General features: G+C 42.0%; 1 protein-coding gene across 1 annotated transcript; it reads right to left on the bottom strand.

The window, feature by feature from the left end:
• Positions 1-5,493: 5,493 nt before the first annotated feature.
• On the bottom strand, positions 5,494-24,783 carry hdac9b (histone deacetylase 9b; the record flags this gene model as incomplete). The annotated part of the gene is made up of 11 exons (XM_079226992.1): positions 5,494-5,954; positions 7,625-7,839; positions 7,983-8,160; positions 8,781-8,903; positions 10,295-10,410; positions 10,761-10,892; positions 15,432-15,553; positions 15,653-15,776; positions 16,768-16,963; positions 17,332-17,573; positions 24,675-24,783. 11 exons carry the CDS (start codon positions 24,781-24,783, stop codon positions 5,622-5,624), a joined length of 1,890 nt encoding a protein of 629 aa, XP_079083118.1. The 3' UTR covers positions 5,494-5,621.
• Positions 24,784-25,780: the final 997 nt, after the last annotated feature.

Consider the following 25,780-nt stretch of genomic DNA (forward strand, 5'->3'; position numbering starts at 1 on the left):
AATGTATATGTGTTGAATGACAATTTTTTTTCATGATTATATTGTTGTTCTTAAGTGGTTAGAATTTGATGTGGATCTGAATATTTCTTCGAGAACAAAGAGGGAGGTTATTATGTGGTGTTTCACTCAGACCATTATTGTTGGCTTTCTGTGTTTCCCTTATGATTATGATCCTAGATAATACATTGTGTTTGCCATACCATACAGATAATGAGAAAACCCCCAGTGGTCCAGGGTCACAAGCCTCAAATGGCAGCGTTTTAAGAGAATTGAGCTGGAGCTCAAAATGGTCTCTTGGCACATGCTTGGAGAAGAAATCACAAGTCTTACGAGCCTTCTGGGTGTCATTCTGCCTGGCGGTGCATTCAGGCAACACTTGCAAACACGTCCTGTCCAACTAGCTGAGAGCAGCAGACTTGCTTTATGAGCTCGGGATTGGACGGTGTGAGGGAGGCAGGCACGTAAAAGTGCCTGGTCGTAGGAATCAAAGGGAGGAGGCGGCATCTCAGGGAACAACGGAGCCCCACTGATGGGATTCTCTCAGACAGCAGAGGCCAAGTTTGCCGGTCCCCATCTTCTCAGTGGAGAGGCCACTTCCCTGGGCCACTGTGGTTCCTCAGTATCACCTATCATTCAGGTCAATCAGTGGCTGAGATAAAGCAGTTCCTCAGGCCGGATGGTCTTTGAACACAGCAGGGGGAGAACTCCCCCAGGCCTCTTATCTCATTAAACTTGAAAAGGTATATTAATCCTTGAAAGTCTAAGATAACACGATGGATAACACCAGTCAGAGAGAGTGACATTAATACAAATGCTATCTATGTTGGGTCATCAATGTTTCATCTCAGGAGACAAGAAAGGATTTGGAATTCTTCTTCTGCTCTTGAAAAAACGTCTCCTCTGTTTCAGGTTGATTCACATGAATGTGAAACAACACATATTTCATTCATAAGTATACAATTCTTTGAAATGCTGACTGAACAAATCCAGCATTACGTTTGTAATATAGTTTGAGCTGTATTCTTCTCGTGAAGTACACGATTTAATGTGAAATGACAGTTACACACGAAATAAATCAATCTTGGCCTCACAAAAATCACAGGCCACAAGGAATCCAGCAGAAATTAGATGACTGCACACCCATCTGACATCAGTCCTTCTATTTCTCTTTTCTTTTTTGAGGTGCACTTTTTCACACCAGCACACAAAACTCCTCGGGTTTACTACCAGCGCTGAACTGTCCTGCACCCTGAGCACAGGTAACAGCACGTGGAAAGAAATACATCACGTTGTGCTACTAGATGCCAGATTTACACACATCTTGACTTGCTCATAAGAAAGCTGGAACATGTCCAAAATGTTCTGTTTTATCCCTCTGTCATTTTCACTTCTGGTGCACAGGCTTTGAAAGGTTGATCAAAGGATTTCATAATTTATTAGATGGCACTTCATTTGACATTTTTAATCATGGCAGTAAAGGTTGTACATCACAATGTTGGTGATAAGCCACTTCTTTGCTGTATGTTTGCCTTCAATATTGGGACTCAGTAACCTTCCATCTTCCAATCATCTGAATATCAGTTGCGACTGATACACCTGGTAGAAGAAGCAAGCTACTGTAGCTACTGTCCATCCATCCGTTCTCTATCTGCTTATATTCAGGGTCTATGTTTATAGATGGAACCTCTGATGCAATGACTGTCCTGAGAGATTAAAAGGGAGAGCATGTTAAATCATATAAAATGTGTTCCATTGTGATTCGACAGCTAGGAGGGACCTTTGTTTTTCATAATGTTTACATGCATTCTTTTACATCTACATTCTTTGGGATTTTGCCACAGAATACTATTATTATTTTAATCCCAAACAAGTAGTGTAATACATCTGTTTCTTGATCGTTTGACTCTGTTACTGTACATGAACAGTAAGATTGTCCTCATGTGTTTTTAAGTGTTAACTGGGAAACTTTGGCTTTGTTTGGTCAGAATGTCAAAGGGCTGCAAGACTTCTACTTGAGCAATTTAACTCCATTATCATGTGTGATTTCATCTGGATTTATTTTGTTATTACTCTAGAAATCTAAACCCTAAACTGTGCGCATATTACTACTAGTTTGGGAAAGATTGCAGTTGAAAACTATCCATCAGTGTCTCTTTGTGCATCACCAAATCCAACACAACTTATCTATGTCTTATAAATCCTGTCATAACTTTATTTAAACCTTGAACTTATTGGAATCCACCTGGAGACAGAAAGGCCCTGTTGTGAAACTGTGTCCACATCCTGTTGCTTCAGAGTAAGTTGCCTCTTCAGGTCGCATGAGGTTTGATGGTTATTCTGGATCTTGCATTGCTGCATTTAGAAATACCAACACTGGCAGTAATATATTTATATTACTGCCTCCGGTGGTCAGGTGACAAGCAGTGAATAGCAAGTAAGCTGTACATTTCACTGTGGAAGCTGACCTGCTCTGGTTGATATACACCAGGAGAGGTATAGGAGTATATACGGACGGATCAGTTGTTAGTGGTCGTTAGTAGTTGTTAATCATTTGGTGTAAATCGCATTGCTCCAGAAGGATGAACAACCAGAAGGGTGCCATGTTTGGCAATGGCAGTTGAAGGAAGACTAAAATAATAAAAGAGACAATTTGTTAAACTCTCTTGAATTAAAAATGATTTATTTAATTTGCAAGGATCTATCTGTTTACATTCTCAGCTATGACATCATCTTGAAAAGGTGCTGCATCATATGACACAATAAAGGTAACTAAATGTGTGAGGGTTTTGCTTTGTCTATTTCATGTAGTATGAAGGGTTTTAAGTGTTGTCAGATAAGCATGCATTTTATTCTGACTTCAAAAAATCAAATTATTTAGCAGGTTTTGTAGAGTAAGAATATTTTTCTTGTGGATCCTCATGAATTAGAAATAAAGCCATTGGAGTTGACCAGCCACAAAAAAAAAACATGCCTTACTGAGAGTCTAGCCCATTTAGAGGAAATAGGTACAGTGATGTTGCCCTTACTTCCTTACACCTTTAAAAAAGCTTGTTTGCTTTTACAACTGCTCTGTGGGAAGCTGGGGAGGGGCCACGCAGATGGATTTGGGCTTTGTTATTTTTTCTGTTTTTGTAACAGCTCATTTAAAATCACGAGGGCCTGAAGCCCAAGAAAGAGTCAGTGTCTAATTTAAGTCAAATACTTCTTAATGTGAAGTAACTCTACACCTTTGTGAAAATACCGTAGGAGCTCTCATGAAAGAATTTGAATACGTTTGTTCAAAATGTTTTGTTTTATATAATACCCTATCTATTAAAGTCTTGAACCATCGTGTACAGTGTGTAAAGAGCAGGCAATCCAGCTATCTATGACCATAACTTGATGACCATTGTCCTTTTGAAAGATGTTCTCAGTGTGGAGCTTAACAGAGAGCAACATTAGACTACCAGTGAACTTTTCAGTCTCATCATTGTGTGTATAGCATATCAGGCCAGTCCCAGGAACTAAGCTTGCTGTGAAATTGCTTAAGCTTGGTTTGAATGAATCTGCGCAAGTAATATATCACCCTCTCGCAGGTCACCTTATCTTGACTGCTCTAATACTGCCACAAGAAGCCTTGCTTGCTAACATCAAAGACATGTTTTGAGAGCCTCTAAAGCTCCCTTTAAAGGGTTACAAAGATCCCCTGAAAATAAAGAGCGAGGTTATAGGACCTAGTGTGGGAAAAGCTAGCTTGGCTAATGATTTAGGCAGCCCATTTGAGATGATGTTGTCAAAAGTATTCAGACTTTAATTTGGGAATTGAACATTTTTTAAAAGACTTAATGGAGTTGTTTGCTTTTTTTTCCTGATGTGACGGACATGTGAATGTATAATCTGCACAAAAAAGCACGTCAGAGGTAAATTAACTTTATTTAAAAAAAGAACGGTTTATCACACAAGGCAAGAAAGAGAATAAATGCAAACTGCTATGAACAGACCACAGGATAACCCAAACCCCCCCTCCACCCCCCAAAACCCCCCATGGCAGCAAAGGGGTTCTCAACAAGACAACAGGACTCACATTGTTCTGATTGCGTTTACTTATACTAAAAACATTAAAACCGGACAATCTGAATGTACAGTATTAGACATTAGACAGTTTTGATTTTCACATGAAACCAAACACAGAACCTCATACTAGCATTTCTTTTACATTTAGTCGACGGTACAAATGAAACAGGAAGGTTTACGACTATGCAATACATTTGATTCATCACTTTAAGACGGACTATACATGTCGCAATGGGCACTTTCAGGGGAAAACAGGCTCGAAAATAAAGAAAAAGAAGAAGCAAGGTCCTGTCGTTTTTTTTTTTTTAATTGAGGTAACATCAAACCTGCATGTTGAGGTAAGCATGCCACGAGGGAATACGTAGGAAGCGATTCCCTTTAAAAAGGGACTCCCTTAACCATATCCCCACTCACTTTGTAATTCGCCTTGACAGTAAATCAATTCTCAAGCCTGGCCCCTTGGACTCCTCAAACCCTAGGTCCTCCTCTCTCAACATTCCTGCACACATGAATCACTCCAACTCCTGGCTTCTAGAAGGCATTTCCTGCCCGGCCCTCTCTCTCTCTCTCTCTTTCTCTCTGTCTGACTCCTCTGCTGAAAGCTGGGCAGGAACCCGCCGAGCTTTGATTTGGACCCGGAGGGAGGAGAGCTCGGCTTAACACAGAGCCCTGGCTCTGGGACCGCTCCGAGAGAGAGAGAGAGAGAAAGAGAGAGAGAGAGAGAGAGAGAGAGAGAGGCATGGAGACACGGGTGTGTTCGGAGATGCCTGCACACCCAAGCGGAGATTTAGTGCTTTATCCTTCAAATTTCAATATGAGCAGTGGACCATATTCCAATGGCAATATCGCTCTTAGCGCAAAAGTCTGCCCTAAGGAAGAGTCCTCAGGATTTAAGTATACATTCTCTCTAAGAAGATGTTCATTACTGTTTCAGTTCAGAGGCCACTTAACGTGGAAGATCGCAACAGATATTTGAGAAGAGCGAGTGTGTAGTGTGTCAATTTCCTTAAACTCTATGATAACTCTCAAAGTGGATAGAAGAGCATTCAAATGTTGGCAAATGGCAAAAATGTACACATCGGGGACATAGATTGGCTCTTCAAAGCTGTACAGCTGTTTAACATTCCCTCTAGAAATCATCGTTGATGCTAGATCCACAGTATTTGTACATACAGCTTTTTGTCAGCTGAGCAGACTCTAAGATCAAAGCAGCTCTTAAAAAGAACGGTCTAAATTGTCTTCATATTATATACACAAAAGTGAAACGTACATATTTTACAGAGATCACTACACAAAGACCACAAACAGAGTCTTAGAGTGGGCTGCAGCTGAGTGAAAAGGGGTCATATGTCATGACAGAGAGATCTGGCCTACTGTGCAATGGCTGCTGTGTGTGTATACTGTATGTGTGTGTTGGTATGTGTGTGTGTGTGTGTGTGTGTGTGTGTGTGTGTGTGTGTGTGTGTGTGTGTGTGTGTGTGTAAACTGCAGGGATGTAGATGCACATCTTTGTAGAGACTTGTTTATCTGCGAATGTTGCAAGTGTGTGATCTCATCCTCTTCCCTTCTCAGATCATGGCTCTTATCACCAGTCGTCCTTTGACCTGGTGGAGATAGGTGCTCTGCTCTGGCTCTAAGCCCGGATTGGTCAGGGCCTCATCTTCGCTATCAGCCGGCTCCTCCTTGACCCTGATGACCCCGTAGTGAGCGTCGGGAAGCTCGCCGCTCGAGCCGTTGCTGCTGCTGCTGCTCAGCGTGTGCTTCCGGATGACTCCTCCAGGGGGCAGCCTGTCCTCCTGCATGCTCTCTGTCAGCTCTCTGTGCTGCTCCTCCTGCTCTTCTTCCGATTCCTGCAGGTGTGCGCTGGGCTGACGTAACTGCTCAATGGACTTCGACAGCAGCTGCAAAACACATTGGCTCCACATTAGTGATGATATCCCGCAGACAAATATATTTAGCAAATCAAGTATTCATCAGAGCAAAGCAAAAAGAATATCCAATGAGATTTCTCAACATTAGGCATGCAAATACAGCCAAAGATAAGCAGAACAGTTGGCCTATTCATAGCCATTTCATAATTCTGAGCTTTTTTTCAACTATCTTGATTTTGAGAAAACTAACTGTGAGGGAAACAGGTAAAATATACTGTGTGCGCTACACCAGCCAAAACTGTGAGCGTTTGAAAAAAATAAAATCAATTTTAAAGAGGGAGATAGAGCCAAATAACTATTTGTTACCAGGTTCAGGGAGCATGCGAGTTGAAATTCAGCCGGACACAGGAACTCTCTGCAGAGGGATGTTTCAGTGTCTCACAGCTTTGCTAAATCAGAACTAATGTAATGGTGCTATGATTTGATTAGTCTGCCACAAGAGGGCTCTAAGAGCTGGAGCGCCTACCCCAGCTGTTAGCCGACAACATTACTGTCTACAGCATGTAGGCCTTATATAAATATCCTTTCAGCTATACGAATTAGCCTCCTTAGCTTGGCATTAGTAAACACTTGTCCATACCACTTCCTAAAATCCCTAAGCTCTTGTAAATTTCCATTAGTGCCCCCTACTGTTAGAGGCACTGAAGGACGTTTAAAAACAACCGTAGACCAGCTTCTGCTCGGAAATTAATTAGGGCAATGTTTCGGAGATCCCTCTCAATAAACACGGAGGGCTCATCCCTGATTAGTGGCCATTTATAACCTCCACTTAAAGAGGCTTTACTTGCGATCTCATTGGCCCGAGTAACGAGAGCAGGGCATGCTTACGCGTAGCTAGACAAGATGTCGCAATTATTCCAAAGCTCTGTTCAAATCAAATCACCTTCAGTGGGTATTTTCAATAATTACAGCTGATATTAAAACTAATTTCATTATAATTTTTCGTTTTACAGAGGAAATCCGACTGAAATGGTTCGTTACAGTAAAAGTAGCTGTACTCCTCAATACGTGCTTGTGGTGCTTTGTGCTTTTTTATGACTTCTAGGTAAGAGTTGCTCTATGGTTCCCAAGGCTCTTTCAGGTCCCAGCGTTGGGACACATCAGTATGTGAGCTCACACAATGCTGCCTTTCACAGTGTCCGCCACCTCACACACGTCCCTCACCAGAATAATTACACTCTGTGTATAGCGAGGTCACCTCGGCCAGCTAGCAGAAACACAAATATTGCCACAGAGGAACAAAATGTATTCTGGGCACTTTTTTTCGTTCATTTGAACTTAGCTGAATTGAATTTCACAGAGTTAGCATGTGAACAGCACTGATGCCTTAAGCTATGATAACAGAATTAGTGCAGGGGAAGCATTTCTTCCCCATTTGAAGTCAGGCAGAAGTTCTTTGCTTTCGCAGAAATAACACCAGGATTCCAGGGAAGAACAGACAACAGCCCAGGTCTCTAACACTGAGATACCACAGATGCTTTTACAAAATGCTATAAACAGATCAGCATTTGTGTGCTTAAAATGATTAAATCATACTCCCTGCAGTAAAATACCTCCCGAGACCTAGGAAAGGCTGTGAAAACCAATCTAAAAGTCAAAATCCTCCTCCGTGATTTGAATATTGATACCCAGCACAATACCTTATTTATATGGATCTGCTGCTGGTACTGTTTCTGTTTCTCCAGGAAGTGCTGGTGTTGCTGCTGGATGACAAGTTGGGCCAGTGTGTTCTGAGGCAGCGGCGCTGACTGAGTCCGGTTCAAGGGTCGGTGTTTTGGTAGTTTCGGCCGACTGCTGGAGGGGCGATCCTTCATGGCCAGAGGGGACTGAGGGTGGGATGACATGGTGACCTGGCCTTCAAAAACAAAACAATCAGAACTACTATTAGGCTTCTTTTAATGTCATATTGTACACTGCTTTTAATGTATTGCATACCAATATGTAGTTTAGTGCAACGTAATGTAATTTAATGTATAACATCAAATAATGCAGTCTAACCAGAGGAGAGCATCTTCTGCTGCCTCATCTGCTCCTTCTGCAGGAGATGTTGGAGGAGGGCCTGGTGACTGGGGCTCACTTTGGACTCGAGGCCCGTCTGAAGAGGCACGGGACCCAGCAGGTGCCCGGGCAGCCCGTGCTTAACTTCTGTCGATCTGTCCCCCAACCCCATGGCGGCCTGAGAGAAAAATCAAAGATGATAAAGTAATGGTGGATATTTAATTCACACTACCTATGCTGTGCATTAGGTTTGTTTGTGACTTATAAGCATTTGAAGGAAATATAACATTTCATTTGAACAAGCCAAATTCCATACTATCAACTGTTTTGTTTTGTGAATGCAAAGTATTCTTGTGGCTGCAAATCCGGCAATGATGAAATCAAAGGCCATCGATGGAAAGAGGTTCCTGCAGCTGATGAACAGGCCTCTGTGGAATGTGCCACACAGCTAAAAGATGATATATCATGTGCTGTGTTATCAGGAGTTGCACTTGAATGGACTTGGCCTTTTTAAAAGCTGTGATAAATGAGGTAATAGGGGAAGATAAGAGCAAGCCTGACACAAGACACTGCAGAACAATATTTTTCTTAGGGTGATAAAATCATTTGGGGTCAGAGGTCAGTGACCTGTGGTCGCACAGAGAACTCAGACAGCCACTGATGGCAGGTTTTACAACTCAGACTGAGCAGAAAAACTTGTCACCACTGAACCACACAACTGGTGGATGAAGCAATATTATATTTAATGAGAAACAAACAAGGTTACCTAAGGATATTAAATACAGAATATGTACTCACACTAATGGGTGAGGATGCAGTTGAAAGCCCCAAGGAGATGTTGGGTAAAGAGGGAGAAGTGTGTAAGCTCAGCATCGACACAGAGCCCTCAGGTCGGAATAATCTCGGCTGTGAAGGCCATCTCTACATCAAAAACACAGAGGAAAGACAGAGAGATTTAGGAGAAGGCGACAGATTTAGAAATCCCACTCTGGACAATTTCAAAAAGGCAACATGAGCAGTGGCATAAACGTTAATGCACTATGAAGAACAACAGCCCTCTTTGCTCCAGAAGGAAAAGTATGAGTTTTTTTATTAGATATAAAGGAGTGGCAGGCAGCAAAGGCTTCCTGGAGCTTCACAGAATGGCACCAGTGAGGTTGAAATGTGATTATAAAACATTGCAAACCTCTAAATCTACCGCTCCACCCTGAGTTATTTCAGCCCCCAATCAGCCTGCCTCCATGGTCCCCACCCTCAGTCTAACCTCTCAGAGAACATCAGCAGTGGGGCATACTTCCTGTACCCAGCAGAGCAGCGCACCAGCATGTGGTTTTGGAACAGCCATGTTTATCCTTCCAACCCCTACCAGTACTCAGTGACCTGTATGTGGATATCCGGCCCATATTTGACCCAGGGGACCCGTTCCCTCTGAAAAAGGATACCTAATGTAACGTTGCACAAACAGGCCTTGCTTTTGCAACAGGCATGAGGTCTACGGGCAGCCCCACCATCCACCAATGACTTTTAGCTTGGGCTGATACAATAGCAATAAAGTGTGTTTGTGTTGTTAGCATGTGGGTGTCTTTGGCTACTAGTGCCTGGGATATCATTTAAACTCTCCCCAAGCCCCAACCTTCAGCCCAATGTCAGGGCGTCTCCCCCTGCTCTGTGTCGCTGGACATCCCTGGGAGAGTAAACAGCGACGGTTAAGGAAAACACAGCTGCGCTGTTAAGATTGTTCAGAGATGTGTCATATCTGCCACCCGCTATAATGGTCTGCTTTGTGAGCTCGGTCCAAGGGGAGCTCTGCTCCGTAACTCAGCCATGAATCTATTGGGAAACACCGCCGAATAACTAAAAAGAGGAATGCCGCCAAGCCAATGACAGGACTACAATGACAAGCCAACAGCAACCTTACAGCCAAACCAAAGATTCTTTTTTTTTGGCAAAACATAAAACTGATTGTACAGCACATCTGGAAGAAAAGAGTTGGACAGAAACAGATGTACAGCATTAATGTATACTGTTATTTTTGCACTACCTAATGTGTCATCTTTACACAAGCAAACTTGGGGTAATCAGACATGTGGGTCAAGCTGTGCCTCTTTAATGTCAGTGTGGGGAGTCATTTTCAATGGAGTGTAACAGACAGAGGACAACTGGCTGTTTTTATAGCTGCAAGCAAGAGGGCATTTAGTAGCCTGACATAAATATAGCTTTGATATTCAAATGATTTGCATGCAGAATAACATCAGCACTTTTGCTTCATATTTTGGCAAATCAATAGCTGTGCTGATGGTTTTTAAACATACCTCAGTTTTTGTGGTAGTAGGCAGAGAGGAGGGTCCATTTTCTGCCCCCAAGGCACTGGAGGCCCCTATGGGAGAGCTGGGGCCGGAGCCAGGGGCACTGTTAGTGGGCGTAGAGTCTACAAAACATCAAGGAGTTAGACACAGTAGGCATGCTCACACTCTACCCACAACAGACATACACAGAGGCTTGGCATAACAGCTGTGGCCTCACAACAGTTTAATGTGTACGGTCATGGCTGCCTGATTACAATGGTCTTTCATACATAAAAATGCAATGACCATAGTATGCTACTGAATTTCAAAATGGATGATTATTATGCAGCTATGTAACAATAACACTAAAGAACAGGCTTGTTTTGTTTTCAGAGAAAGCTTCAAACAGCGAATAATAGGATGTAGACAATGTTCTGCACATGTGGTAACATGGAAAAAGACAATTAAACAAATAGCCAGCAATATAACATACCCATTAGCTCCAGAGCCCTCTTCTTGTATGGAGTCATGATGTTTCCATCTCTTCTCTTGAGCATCGGGCTGCTCCTCCGCTCTGCTACCTTCTGCTTCAGTCTGGATCGGACTTTCAGGTTGGGCTCAGAGGCTAAAAAATAGGGAGCAGACATTTATTATGTAAGTTTTAATTCACACTGTTTGGATAATGTGAGTGTGCTATGACAAACAATGTGCTGCTTTTATACAGCCGGAGGGAAATAAAGCTTATCAAAGAAGATAGTGGCATCGTAAAAATGAGAGAATACTAAAAGAGAAATAAGGAGACTCTAAATCAGTTAAAAAAATAAGTAAATGTCACGCTTCGACATGTTTTCACGCAACAATTTCTGTGAAATTCAGAGCATGATTTAAGATAAATTAAATGAGTCAGGATTGGGCCCATTTCCACCTCATCTGGACTAGATTAGGTTGAGCAACACACAGGCTCTAAGTGAAATAGTCCGCTACCTGCCGCCCTGTGACCACAGTCTGATACAGTAGCAACAGTTAAAATAACACAAAAACATGGCAGATGTTTCAGGCTCTCCACACGCCCCTTCCTCCTAATGCAAAACAGAGAGACACACACACACACACACACACACACACACACACACACACACACACACACACACACACACACACACACACACACACAATACTGATCCATGCTTACAAATCCAGTCCATCACTGTTAATAAAAATGCTGATGCAATATTCAGACCAATGAGTGTCTTGCAAAATGTATAGCCACTTTGCAATGAAAAAACAGAATGGGTATTTTTAAAATCATGACATATTATATAAAGCAAACAATACATTGAGTTGCAATGAGGTTGAATCCATACAAAGCATATATATATATATATATATATATATATATATATATATATATATATATATATAGATATATATATATATATATATATATATATATATATATACATATATGTAATAATTCAAGCATCTGTTATGCGAATGCAAGTGAATGCTTTTGTGCCTGTGTCGTCCAGTGACAGTGACTCACTAGGTCAATACGTCCCATATGGACTTCCCATCAACCCTGTGGACCTGAAATCACACAGCTAGCCTTAAACACACACGCACTCAAATAAACTAGCAGAATAAAATCTGTTTTTTTGACTGAAAGCCAGAGCACAAAGCTGTATTAAAGTTACGTAAACCTGTTACACAATAGCCAACCTGTTTCAATTATTTAGTTCTGATCAATAATTAAATAGGTCTATTGCGATGCGTACAACATACAGCAATCCATAGGGAAGTGGGGCTATGACGTGGGAGCACTGCAGGGAGGAGGAGAGGGAGCGGGGATGGGGGCACAGCTAGGAGAGTGGGCTAGATGCTGCTATTTCTGGCTTTTGTCAAAAGCAGCAAAACCCTCTTCCCTAATACGTGGCACAGACCTGTAATCCTGTGGGTGTGAGGTAGAATGAAAGAGAGCGAGGCAGGAAGAAAAGAGGCAGGAGAGATAAATGGAGAGAAAATGCTGCTGGGAGTCGTATGAATCTACTTCACGCCCGGCTGCCTTGATTGCTTTCTATTTTTACACACTGCTGCCACCAAGCTACGCATCCCAATTGGTCGCCACGGGAACGCCAGACAGCACCTCGGGAACAAACACTTTCTCACTGGTCTCCGTGGAAAAAAAGATGCGCTGATGCACGATGCAACAGGAGGCGACGATGGCAGCTGCAGAGCACATCCACTGACCACCTGGGTCACTTCTGCTCCAGCTCCTCAGTTAACGAAAACACACCGTAATGGCGCCAATATGCTAGAGTCATAAATCAATCACCTTATTACATCTGAAAGTGGTGCTGTAGGGCCAGTGGCTGTGCAAGTGAATGTGTTATGCTATCTCCGCTTAATAAGACACGTTAACTCTGCTGTCACTGTGAGTGACTGTGTCGCTTAGAGCCTGGACCTGGACAGATGGCAATGTGTGTGTGTGTGTGTGTGTGTGTGTGTGTGTGTGTGTGTGTGTGTGTGTGTGTGTTCTGCACATAAAGAGCCTGCGATGCATTTTTATGACATTCTGGTTTTAAGTGGTCCTGAAATTCACTTGTCACTTTCACATTACACTTACATTTCACTTGTTTAAAGTACTGTTATCTGTTCGTTATCTCGTGCACTTTATTTTAATTTGACATTGTACATTTAACATGCTCCCATTTCTTGTACTGTGTTTATTATTTAATGTCATGCACCACCCACCATGACAAATTCCTTGTATGTGAACACATACGTGGCAATAAATGGTTCTGATTCATGAATGAATAGTCAGTGTTTGCTGTTCCTTTAACAACATTGACATTTAAAAGTTAGCACCTCGGATTTCTGTGTTTTAAGCTAATCAAATTATTTAATGTATGCTTTTATTCTTTAAAACATCAGATAATATTCTCATAAGTTTTCCACATACAATTTACTTTGATATACTTTGGGCTTTACAGTTATACCTTCATGGGAATATTTTTGAAAACCTTTCCTGCACCTGCTGAATGAACACATTTGGTCACCGGGTAAAGACCAGAAAGGGTGTTGCACTTCCTCCTGCTAAGCTGCAACTATTCTTGCCGCAGACTATCGCATGCCCTCGGTCCACTCTATTCTGGGCCCTGGAAGCGAAACAGAGAGGATATATACCGAGTAAACAAGTTAATTATGTGAAATTCTTTAAACTGCTTTTTGAATGGGTGAAGTAAAAACCAAGGGCATTACAGCTGCACTGTGTTTTTAAGGATGATATAACTATTAATGGGACACCCAAATGAAATATCAAAGCACAGACTGTTCCTATAATGGGATATTTACAGGACGTACTGATCCATAGTTGAAATATTATAGTGGCTATACGTGAAAGTAAAACATAGTGTGCTTAAAATGGATTAAGGCTATTTTTCAATAATAAAAAGCTACCAAGGGTTAAGCAAGATATATTACATGTACATCATGCACCTCATTGTGAGCCTCAACCATTAAAAGATGGCGCTCAGCCCTCTGGCCAAATAAAGCAGTGGGGAGTCTGACGTGGAGCATTCGAGTCATCTCCACTTTGTTTTGAGAGAGCTATCTTTGCTCAAACAAAACAGTCCTGTCGAGGTTCATCCTGCCTGTGCCCGTCTTAACTCTGCAACACCTGCCAATCAGCTATCAGTGACAGCTCGTGGCTCAGGGAACAACACTACCTTTGTGTGTCCCCCTCGGGTGCCAAGCTCTCAGAGGACCTTAATAAAGACAGACAGGAAGTGGGGGAGGAAGGCCTAAGCAGGAAATGACCACATATAGATTCAGGAATCTCAAGAGCAAGAAATAGTTTTATCAGTGCAAGAGAGGCAGGCACGGAAATGGAGAGATGATTTCACCATGAATTAAAGGATGAAAATGTTGTATCCATCCAGTTATTTGTTTAAACCTGCCTCTTTTTATTCACAGTCAAATACAAGCAATGGCACCACTCTGTTATTTTAGAAAACTGTCTTTAACTGGTTATTATTTTCATCAAGCAACTCCTTACCTTGGGGGCTCTACAGACATGTCTCGGAAATGTAAATATATATTTACGAGAGGCATTTCTCTGTTCTGAAAAGGTGTGATTGAAATAGATTACACTAAATAAAAGCTCTCTAAGCTTTTATTTATATTTCTAATATGTTGTCCTGCCATGCAGTGACTTTATTTTATAAGATATAATTCCTTTGCCTGATCTCTAAAATTGTGTAAACATGCAATATGACAAGCTGGCAGTTAAATAACTCAACAAGTATAATTGTTTTCCAATGTAATTAAAAGAGACACAGAAAGGAAAAGGACATAAAGTCATTTGGTGACCTCATTGCAGAATTATGAAGTATTTAGCTTGCAAGCTTGTGCTCGTGCAAACCAAGAGGCAGGAATTATTTGTATTTATACAAGCATCCCCAAAGGATTGCTCAAACTTTAAACCAACAAACCTGAGCTGCTTTTTGGTGGGAACCTGTGTCTTTTCAAAATAGCGTTTAAAGCCTATAACTCAGGAGAAATTAATCCGCTTTAATTCTCCCACTACCCACTAAACCGCTAAAAGAGGCCTTGGAATTTGGTTTATTATTGTAACATAGGGACAAATGTAGTTCCTTTAAAATAATGGTACGGTAATTTCAGTACAAATAACTCTAATTAAAACTTGTGAACAATTAAACTGTGTCATTACACGTGTGCTTTAGTGTAATCCAAATAGGAATAAGGAAGGATTAAGTTACTTTTCTGGCTTGCGTCACCTTTTGTGAAAGTTTTTGTGTTGAAGCCCTGGAAAAAATGCGGAGGAGGGGCTGGGGTCATAATGAGCCTAACTGACGTTATTAGCAGGTCATCAGCAACCTCAGGAAATACTCCATGGGTACACTGACCTCTTGATTGACAAGGGTCAAAAAGACACACACTATATTTATAACACAGCGTAGTAAATGGAAAATACTAATGAAAGGTGCCATCTTAATGCTCGCACCTCTTTAAATAGGTCTGTGTAGATTTATGTATGCATATATGTATATTTGCATTTTTATGTCTGTGCTGTGTGTGTGTGTGTGTGTGTGTGTGTGTGTATGTGTGTGTGTGTGTGTGTGTGTGTGTGTGTAAATTAGCAAACCTGTCTTTCTCAAGGGGAAGTCGTCCTTGCCGTCTAAGGGTGATGGCAGAGTATACTGGCAGGTGGGGGATGTGCCGCCCAGAGGTGGAGAGCTTTGGTCCAGTGATGTGTGGTGAGAGGACCTAATCACACAAAAATACATCAAATGTATGATGTGATTTACATATACTATCTGTATTTGTACCACACTCTTTCAGGCTAAAACAACAGAAAGTACTTACGTGTACCAGAGTTTTGGGTGGTGGATGAAAGAATGATTGACTCCATTGCTTGCAGGGTCCTTTGCAGATTTGCTCAGCAGAAACTCTTGGAGTTTCTGCTTCACCTCGGTACTTGCCACAGCCCCTGTGAGGCCAAAAGACAGAACCAACGGGATTGGGGTTACCCTAGGGCTGTGACTCATGATACATTACGGCCTGTTAAGAATCAAACGTTAACCATATTGCAACAGATTCCCTCACCTGGTTTTCCTGTATCACAAATAATTTACTGGAATTCAAACTGTCTTAAAGTACATAAATTCCTTTTTCTTCCTCTTTTTCTTCTTCAAATTGAGTTTACAATAGCTCCCCTGGCAGCCACAATTTATGTATGAAGATCTCCCCCTAGTGGCTTAAGAGCACTATATTAGTTTCAACTGCTAAAGTGATACTGCAGAGAGATGTCCTTTCCTGTTGGAGGGTTACAGTTGCAGGTCACAGTTTCGAATTACCTGACTTGACAAAGTCAGAAATAGCTCTATTATTAGCTATAAGGTAGAAACAGGAATGAAATACTATATCTGAAGCTATTTTCATTGTGCTATTGAAAGACATTTTCTCCTAAACTCTAATCTTAAATGTCACTGGCCAACCGCATGTCATCAGTTGCATTAACTGGTTAAGTACCATGTCATCATCACCAACATCATCATTATTATATTGCTGGATATTAAAACTAAATTGCTTCCCCACTGGCTATTTCAAAACCGTGGCAAAGAAAATCTAAAATATCTGCATGACTACATACATTATGGCTTATATGCTACAAAGGCTGTATTGATCCTCTATACTGCAACTGCCACATGACTCGCTGGCTACTATCCTTGTGATAATGATGATAACTGAACATGTACATGAACCAATGTGAATATACGATTGGAGCATTCAGCTACAGTAACACAATCACATCCGGCTGTTATATGGATATGTATTTGTGGATACCACTCTATGGAATATTGGAAAGGGCGAAGGTTACAATTTGGGGACTTATGCTCACTTGGCCTCAGGGCCCTCAAATACATAAATCCACCCCTGATGTTAAGGAGATGGTGATGATGGCGGTGTCAAGCTCTTACCCTCTCTGGAGCGCTCCTTGCCCCTGAGGATCAGGCTGGAAACATGCTGCTCTCGCCGATTCCTCTCCTGCTCTTTCTCCTGCTGGCTCTGCTGCTGCTGCTGCTGCTGCTGCTGCTGCTGCTGCTGCTGCTCCAGACGACGCTCCTTCTCTGCGAGTTCCTGCTGCTGTTTCATGGCCTGGAGTTCGTGCTGGAGCTGAGAAAAATGCAGGTCTCAACTCAGCATGAAGAGAACACACTGACAAATACGTTTTTTTATAACTACAGTGGCTTATGTGCGCTTCTGTAGTTCCTATTATGCTGTGATGGACTATTCTGTACTCGTCTGTAAGAACAAAACTCACACTGTTCTGTAATGTATTGCTCAGCACCCTGCCTTGCTGTGCTGAGTTGTTTCTTCTTTTCTGCACTCTGTGAGGTCGACCTGAGCTATAATGTTTTCTACTGATCTGCAGAATGCCGTGCTATGTTGTGCTCTCCTGTTTTGTACACTGTGCCGTTGTGCTGAGCCACTGGGTACACTGCTGTGCTGTCCTCCATACGACTGTTGGGTGCAATGCTGACCTTGAGGTGCTCTTGGAGCTGAGCCTGGTGCTGACGGGTCAACTTCTCATGCTGCTTCTGGAACTCGCTGATTAGTATCTGCTTCTGGATCTGCTGCTGCTTCTGAATGAGGAGCAGCTCCTGCTGCAGCTGCCGCTCCCACAGTCCCGGGTCAGAGCCTGACCCTAGCATCCTCAGATCGGTACGCAGGTCCAACGGAGATAAGGACTCTACAGCCAAGGGCAGGTCTGGCTTAATGTCCACTGTGGAGAGAATAAGAGAAAAAGAGATTGGTTAGTCCTTGAATTGCCCCTTTATCTGTATGAATTAAAATCATGCAACCAGAGGTGGTTGCTTATAGTATATGTGAGAAAAAGAAGGAGAAAAAGAAGGGTCAGAAATGAGGAGCCTTCACTCTCATGATCCTCACAAACCAGCAATTATAATAGTTTCTATAAACAAACATGGGATCACATCCGTCAGCATGGTCTACTGGGAGCAGCTGTATAACAGACTCAATAGACATTTGGCACGAAATGTTGAAGTGGTCCTTTAAAGTATTTTTGTTAATCCTATCTTCCCACTGTTTGATAAACAAATAAAAGGGAGTCCTTCTCGCCGTCTCAACCAGATGAATCGTGCAGCCAACCCTTGTTAACATAAATGATTTAAGGCAAAGTAGTTTGAGCCTGGAACCCGCGTACATCTGTGAATTCATGTTCCTGTGATCTTTCCATCTCTGTTCTTGAGTGCAGACGCTGCAATGTGTGCATCTGTGAGAACTGCCTGTGTCTTTGACAACTACCTCCATTATAAGTAATTGCCAGATACAAAGTGAGAGGGCATCCCTTTGGTCTCCGAGCTCTATATATAGGTTATTCCACAGAGAAAATCGATTGCCCGTTAAGAACATAGGAGACAGGGCTACTTCATCTCTATTCCACAGAGGATGATTAGTGATGATTGTACATTACTTTTCTTTATCTTTTTTTTAATGCTTGTTCTCAACCGCTCAACTGTATTTAGTTGAATCCCTGCGACAAGAAGATTTTTCTTTTTCTTTCAACAGAATTACATCTTTGAACCGTTTCAGATATTTAAAAAATAATTATTTAAGCCTGTATTTGATCAGTAAGTAAATAAAAAAATGTCACAGTGACATGCTAGTTATGCTGGTCATGATGTGACATTCAAGGAAGGGAACACATTGTCCGGACTGTATAATGTCTCTTCCATTTTGAGACCAGAGAAATATTCAAACCTACTTAAAATTCCAGTGGCTGGAGGGAGATTTATTGAGTGCATTCAATGCTGTAATCTTCTCAAGGGTCACATTTGAGGGAACAAATACAAGCAATGTTACTACACCACCTGTTCTTTGGAAGCATACGGGGGAAAAACTAGCACGTTACAATTCATATGTTCACATAAATATCCTTGTGGCAGTCCTGTCATGCATTTATCCTCATAAACTATAATGAAATGCCAATAAAAAGGAGTTTAAACCTGCCAAAAAAGCAGCATCAGTCTACAGTAGCCATCAATTAAGAAGTGCCCTCCTGTTCACTGATGCTGTGAAGCTCACTGGCGCCCATTTGTTTTGTCATGTAGCCGGTTTTTCATTGCTACCATTCCATGTGTATGCGGCGGTGATGATTATAAATAGAAACATAAAAGCAAGTGGCGCAATCCTGGTCTGTGACAACCCCCACACCCTTGTATCCGCCACCCTAACTTGCCGCTGCCATGGCAACGCTGGCGACGTAATTATGTCTCCCCATCCTGCAGATATCGAGTCTCACTGCATGTCATCTCTTGCCTACAGTGGCAATGTGACATGTTGACTATTATATCAGCTTTTCAGCTCTTATATAAGAAAGGAGTCCCCAGCAGAGAGGGACAGATAGAAAGCATTACAAAATACACACATGCACACACACACACACACACACACACACACACACACACACACACACACACACACACACACACACACACACACACACACACACACACTGCAGAGATTCAGTGGCTAAGTGATAACTTGTCTTAAAACATGTTCAAAGAGAGGAGACAGCTAGAGGGGACTCCCGTACTGTAATCTTTTTTCCTGTGTTCTAAAAACAGCTCCCATGAAATGACAGAGGAGGGCAGCGGCTCGGCAGCCGCAGAGAACAGGCACCTGTAGAACAGACCCGTCTCTCCTGACAGGGAATATTAATCTTGGCTTGTAAGTACTTGACAAAGGACTCTTCTGTAGCGGGCGCAGTTCCAGGGTCATGATGAGAACCTGTGAACCATTGAAGGGCTCAGAAAGTCAGACAGCCCCTCGTACCACTTTTGCCTAATGGACCTAAATATAGCAACAAAAAAACACCTGCTGCCTTGGAGAATTCGCCACTGAGATATCTAATTAATCTCGTATTTCATTCTGTACCCTCACTGTGACTGGCATTAAGGATCTCCACTTTGATCAGCACATCAAGCTGAGCCTCCACCAGGAATCTTAGACAGTGGTTTAACAGGATGGGAGAAGGAGAGGGTGAGTGTGAAAGCGGAAGTCTCCTTTGATAACCAAGGCTGTATGAAATGGCCCTTAAGGAAACCACAACAACCTCAAGTGCCTGTTCTACTCATGTCCACCGCCTGTCCACTGCCTGTCCACTGTGTCGGGGAAAATGACACCGAATGGACCGACAATGTTGAAGAAAAGAAATAAGGTTCTAAAGGTAGTCGAGCATAGTTCAAGCTCCGCTGAAGCCCCTACCTCATGAATAATTTACAACTTACACTGTGCATGATTGACATTATTCTCTGTGCTGATTGAAACAGAGAAAAGGTCAAATTATGTCTCTGTCTATACTTTACACAGAGAATACATTAGATCTATGTATCAACTGCGACAAAAATAAAGTTGCATACAGTCAAATGCACTGTGAAATGCTACCTGAAACTCAAATGTGTTGTTTCTATATTACAAAAATACTTCTTAGGCAGAGGAGAATACAGAACCACCAGTAACTAGGGCTAAATATAAATGCTTTTCTGAGCAGGATCTTAATATAGACAATGTGCGAAAGACTGTCACAGTTGCGAGGCCGCCTGCTCAATTTAACACGGGCAAAAATAAATGCGCAGTGTTGCATTTATGTAACTTTCGGGTCACTTTTAAGATGATCTATCTCCAACAAGAGCCTGCAAGCTCATGTTCATTGGTCCTACAGCGCCATTAATATGAATGCTTTTTTTTTGGAGGTGCTTCCTGATTGGTGGAAAGTGCACGGACGTGTCTTTAGGCACTGGTAAACAAGAGATTTATGAATGACAGGTCCCAATTTGGTTTTTAGCACAAGGGAGCAACAAGCACCCTGCCCCATGCCCAAATGCCTCCCTGTGGAGGGCCTGCCAAGGGGGGATAGGGTGACTCATAGCCTGTGACCACACTCCCACTGCAGTGTCGCACCGCCAGTGTCCCCAAAGTGTTTATTTCTATAACCGATCTGCCTCTCATTAGCCTTGGTGGTGGTTAGAGTGACAATCACAGCCTTAATTTGAGATGTTGGATGGCTGTCTTTTTTTTGCCTCAGGCCACATTAACAAGCCCACCCCGGAAAAAGAATAGACACACATCGCCAGTGGCATTACGATTACATGTGAGGGCTATGAAATACATAGATCATTATTGTAAAATATTATCAAGATAAGCAGACCAATGTTTGACACAGCATATAAACTGCTAATTAGTTTGAGAAAGGAGTTATTAACATATGCTGAAAATAAGCAGCTATTTTTACCCCCTAAAAAGTTAGTTTGCACCTAGAAATAATGTTTACTGCCACTGAATAAGGCTGACATTATTCAATTTGTTTTTTAAGTTGCTTTAGCACCACAAAACACATTGTGTTTAGTGTGGATCAACTGTGGTGACAAAGGTTATGTTGCCATTAATATTCCTTGGATGTGTTTTTTGGTGATAATAATGAACATGAACTGTGAAAGCTAAAGTTAATCCAGAAAACATCTGATCATTTAATTGATGCTAATAAAGTGTCTAATATTGTTGTTGTTTGGAAATAGTTACATTTGCAAGAAGTTAAAAAACAACACTTGAATCAAATAAATAAATAGAAAGCAAATGAACTACAATTACAGTGTGAAATATGGTTACGGTTAGGTAACCTGCTTTTCACAGATTTTTCTCACAATTGCTTTTTGGCTCAAACAAATTAAGACTGGCACAACCCCCAAAACATTCCCAGAATGCAAAGTGCCGTACACCCGTAGTACTGACTGCTGATATGTTTCCATATCATATATGCAAACATATTGCCATGTAAAAAGGATATTGACCCAATGTGATACTGAACATGGATCACCATCTTTATATTGTGTATATTTTATAAATGAAATAAAACATATGGCCCACTTTGTGTTTACACTTTGAGCATGTTGTATGTTACATGCATTCAGTGTGCACTGGAGATTGTTGCTGATCTAAATTCCCTGTCTGACCGTATAAATAGAAACAGAGATAGAGACGATGTTTGAGGGCAAAAATAAGCTGATGCTTGGGACTGCAATGTGGCGCTGGATCTCTCATTAAGTGCCTTGTTATTTTGAGCAGCTGGCATGTCTAAAGCCAGAAACAGGTCTTTATTTTTAAGACTCAGGCTCGTCCTTGCAGCTGAGCCAGAGCTGCGGCTTGCAGGATATCTGCTAAAGAAAGAGGGCTGAGCTGAACCACCCGGGCCTTTCGCTAAGGGGAGCCAGGGGTCCAGTCGTCTGCTGTCCTGCCACCAAGCCATACCGCCTCACAAAACAACACACAAGACGACACATATAAAATCTCTACCTACGCAAAAACTAAGAAAAAAACAAGTCCATGTGACAAGATTGTATCATTATCCTATCCTCTGTGGACCCTACAGTCAATACAATTCTTAATAAATCAATCACAAGGAGTCAATAGCCTTAATGCTCTGAGCAACAACAAACACTCCAACCACCAACCAGAGGAAAAGCATCCCTTAGTGTCACTGATAGAACACAAGCCATAAACTGTGGTCTTCTACAACATGGTATAAGAAAAAAACCAGAAGAAAACATATTGGATTCAGTTGGATTCTCTATTCAACACACTCTTCACCTTGTGTTTAAAATAATCAGGTAATCATTTGTTTAATGAGCAACTGTTAAGCAATACTGAAACCATATTCATTTGTGTTATTTTGCACGGCCTCTTTACTGCGACCACTTCTAAAACACATAGTGAGGCAACCTGAATGGATACAGGGTGGAGACAAGAGCAGCCGTGTTATTACCTGAGAGGTCCTTATTAAAGGGCGCTTGCGTAACATTTAGCATATTTTGTAATCCGTTTTCCACTGTTGGAGAGCTCATCTGAAAACCGTCTTTGTCAGAACATTGATGTTACTGACACTAATCAAAATCAAAATAGGAGTGTGCCCTTTAGTTTTATTTTCCACTTGAAATGCAACAACGATGTAACGTATAAGATGTCACAACGTTTGCTTTAATAAACAGCTCACAACTAAAATATGTTGCTGACAAGGATCAGTTCTTAAATAATATTTGTGACAATATATTCATATCCTAAAACCAGTAATACACAGCATATAATAAACCCAGGTCTGTTTAAAACAACATGTCCTCTTCCAACAGCACTCACATGACATTGTGTAAACTCATACAAAGGCCTTCTGGAGTCGCATTTATAGACAGATAACGTGAGTCACTGTCAAATGATATACTATAAAATGGAAAGAACAAATTAAACAGGCAAATGACAGAATTCTCTATAAATATCTGTTCCAAACCACTGTTATATATCAGGAGCATGCCGAGATGGAATGATAACGCACAGACGCCTAATCTTAGCAGGCTAATGCCATAAGCTGAAAATAACCCACCTAAGAATAGCTGACCCACAGAATAAGCAAGGAGCCGAACTCAGGCGCTCGGTCTATCTGTTGTTTGGCTCACAGGCCGCGAAGGCAGAAGAAGAAAGCCTCTTCTGCTGCTCCTGCAGCCTGATAGTCGAATAGCGTGCTCTATTGACAGAGATCAGAGATGGAATGTGTCATCTCTCTGTCATCCCCCCGTCTTATTTTTAAATCTCCTCACGTTTTTAGCCCACTGCCGCTGGATGTTTTCAGCCACCCGTTCTGCTTGCCTGAAGTCAGGCTTACGAGTTGTGGTTGTTTTTTTTATGTGGAGAGTTTTTAACTTCTTTTTTTTTTACACCAAAAACAGTTAACAGCTTACCAGTCAATCTACAACATCTAAATGCACATTTAACACTTTGTTTGAATTACTCAACATGATGTTTCCCCCTTTTGATGTTGAATAATTGTAGATAATGCAGGGACTATACTCAAAAGGTCATAATACATTTTTCAGTCAATTAAGCATTTTCTCATTGCGCATGCTTCTCAGTAACTCACATGATAATGTTTTCACAGAACACAATGCCTCAACTCTGACGTCATTTCTAGGGACAATTTACTCATTTTATCAATAGCTACATGCTGAAAAGGTGTGACTCATCCTGGGTGAATAGATGTTACTCATGCTCATGTCACCCATGTCCTCTTCAATTCAATTCTCAGGTCAAAAATAGAACACTTAATGTCTGTGGTAAATATCCTGAGAGAAACCTTTCAGTTGTACCTTCAGTATTTCTGTCACAGTTTTTCCTGTTCCCTGAAAAGTGCACGCTGACATGGAAGCTCAAAAAACAAAACATCGCTTTCAATGTTCAGTGACTCATTTCAGGCAAATAGATCATGCAAATAGTGTTAAAACATGTTCTAATTTTAGTTTAAAAAAACAAAACACTATGCATGTTGAATATAATAAGAAAAATGGCACTTTATACATCTTTACGAGGCTTATTTGAACACAGATGATGTTAACAATCCCACTGAGGAAGACAATTCACAAAGCAGCGTTTTACCATCACAAAAGCAAATACCTTGATTCAGGAAGAAGCGCCTGATCCTACCACGTTGCTGTGCCGAGAGGCTTCGACTCCTCTTTTCGCACAGAATGAGAGACTGGTTGAGCGCAAAGAGTTGAGCGAGAGAGAGAGAGAGAGAGAGAGAGAGAGAGAGAGAGAGAGAGAGAGAGAGAGAGAGAGAGAGAGAGAGAGAGAGAGTGGATGTTTGCGAGAGACGCACAGGCGATGTAAAAAAAAAAAGAAGCAGAGAAATATAGGAAGAGATTCAGAGACAGAGGAAAAGGCAGAGGTTGGAATGCAAAGAGGGAGGGAAAAGGAGGATATGTAAAAAATAAAAAAAACGAGATTCCTCAAAAGGAGAAGAAACGCCGGGCTGTGTGATCACCTGAGTTGTTCACGTTGTGCATCTTGCTCTGGTTGGGTAACTGCTGGTGTCCGACGCGCCTTTCTGTTGTGGGGAAACTTGACTCGCCCTCGTAAATCGTCTGCAGCATACTCCACTCAGCGCTCAGGTCTCATTGCAAGCCCAGCGTTTCCTGTCACCAAGAGCCACCCTCAGCCACTCAGGGGAGAGACCGCGACAGCAGCAGGCAGCGCTCTCCCTTCCTCTGATCAACCACTAACTGCTCTCTCTCTCTCTCGCTCTCTCTCTCTCTCTCTGCAGGGCTGCCAGTCTCCCGTGCGCGCTTCAATCTGGTCCAAACACTAACACAGTTCAAGGAGAAGAGTATTCTTCTTATCTGCCTCTATCCCTATTCCTTTGCAGTCTGTGCCTTTTTTCCTTCTTCTTCTTCTTCCTCCTCGACAAAGTGTCTGAGCTGAGTTGCTATGGGAAGCCGTGAACTGAGCACCTCGCCGAGGCAGTAACGCAAGAAGCCGGGGAGGGAGCGAGCTTCATTTGCATGTGAATCAACAACTGCGTGGCCCACAGGTGACAGAAATAGAACAATGGCCAGCCCTGGCTAAAAATAGGTCAGGCGAGGCGCAGGGATTGGAGCACCATTGATGCGTTTAAAAATACCACACCAAACACAGCTGTCTTCTCCTGCTCCTGCCAGAAGGCATGTCTCCTGACTCCCTCTCTGCAGATGGAGGCTTGATCTCTCTCTCCCTCTCTCTCTTCTTCTCCCTCTCTCTCTTCTTCTCTCTCTCTCTCTCTCTCTCTCTCTCTCATGGGTAGAATGATCCATTTCTGCCTTGATGTACTAAAAGAGGCACATGCAAGCATGTAACGTTCACCTGTGTAGTATATGATATGTCAAAAGGTTTTTGCAAGGTTTGTCTTTTCTATGATTCACAAAACACAAAAATAGTGAACTCCTATTTTTTGGGGTGCAAAATAAAAATGGCAATAGCATTTAGCTCAAAAACTCAACCAGATGCTGTTAAGTCAAGCCAGACAGCAAATGCACACTGTGTTCATTAAAGACTGAGTGTAACCTCACTGCATTAGCAAAGTGTGTTTGTGTGTGTGTGCATGTGCATGTGTGT

This window comes from Taurulus bubalis (assembly GCF_910589615.1).
Source record: "Taurulus bubalis genome assembly, chromosome: 12".
Classification (NCBI taxonomy): domain Eukaryota; kingdom Metazoa; phylum Chordata; class Actinopteri; order Perciformes; family Cottidae; genus Taurulus; species Taurulus bubalis.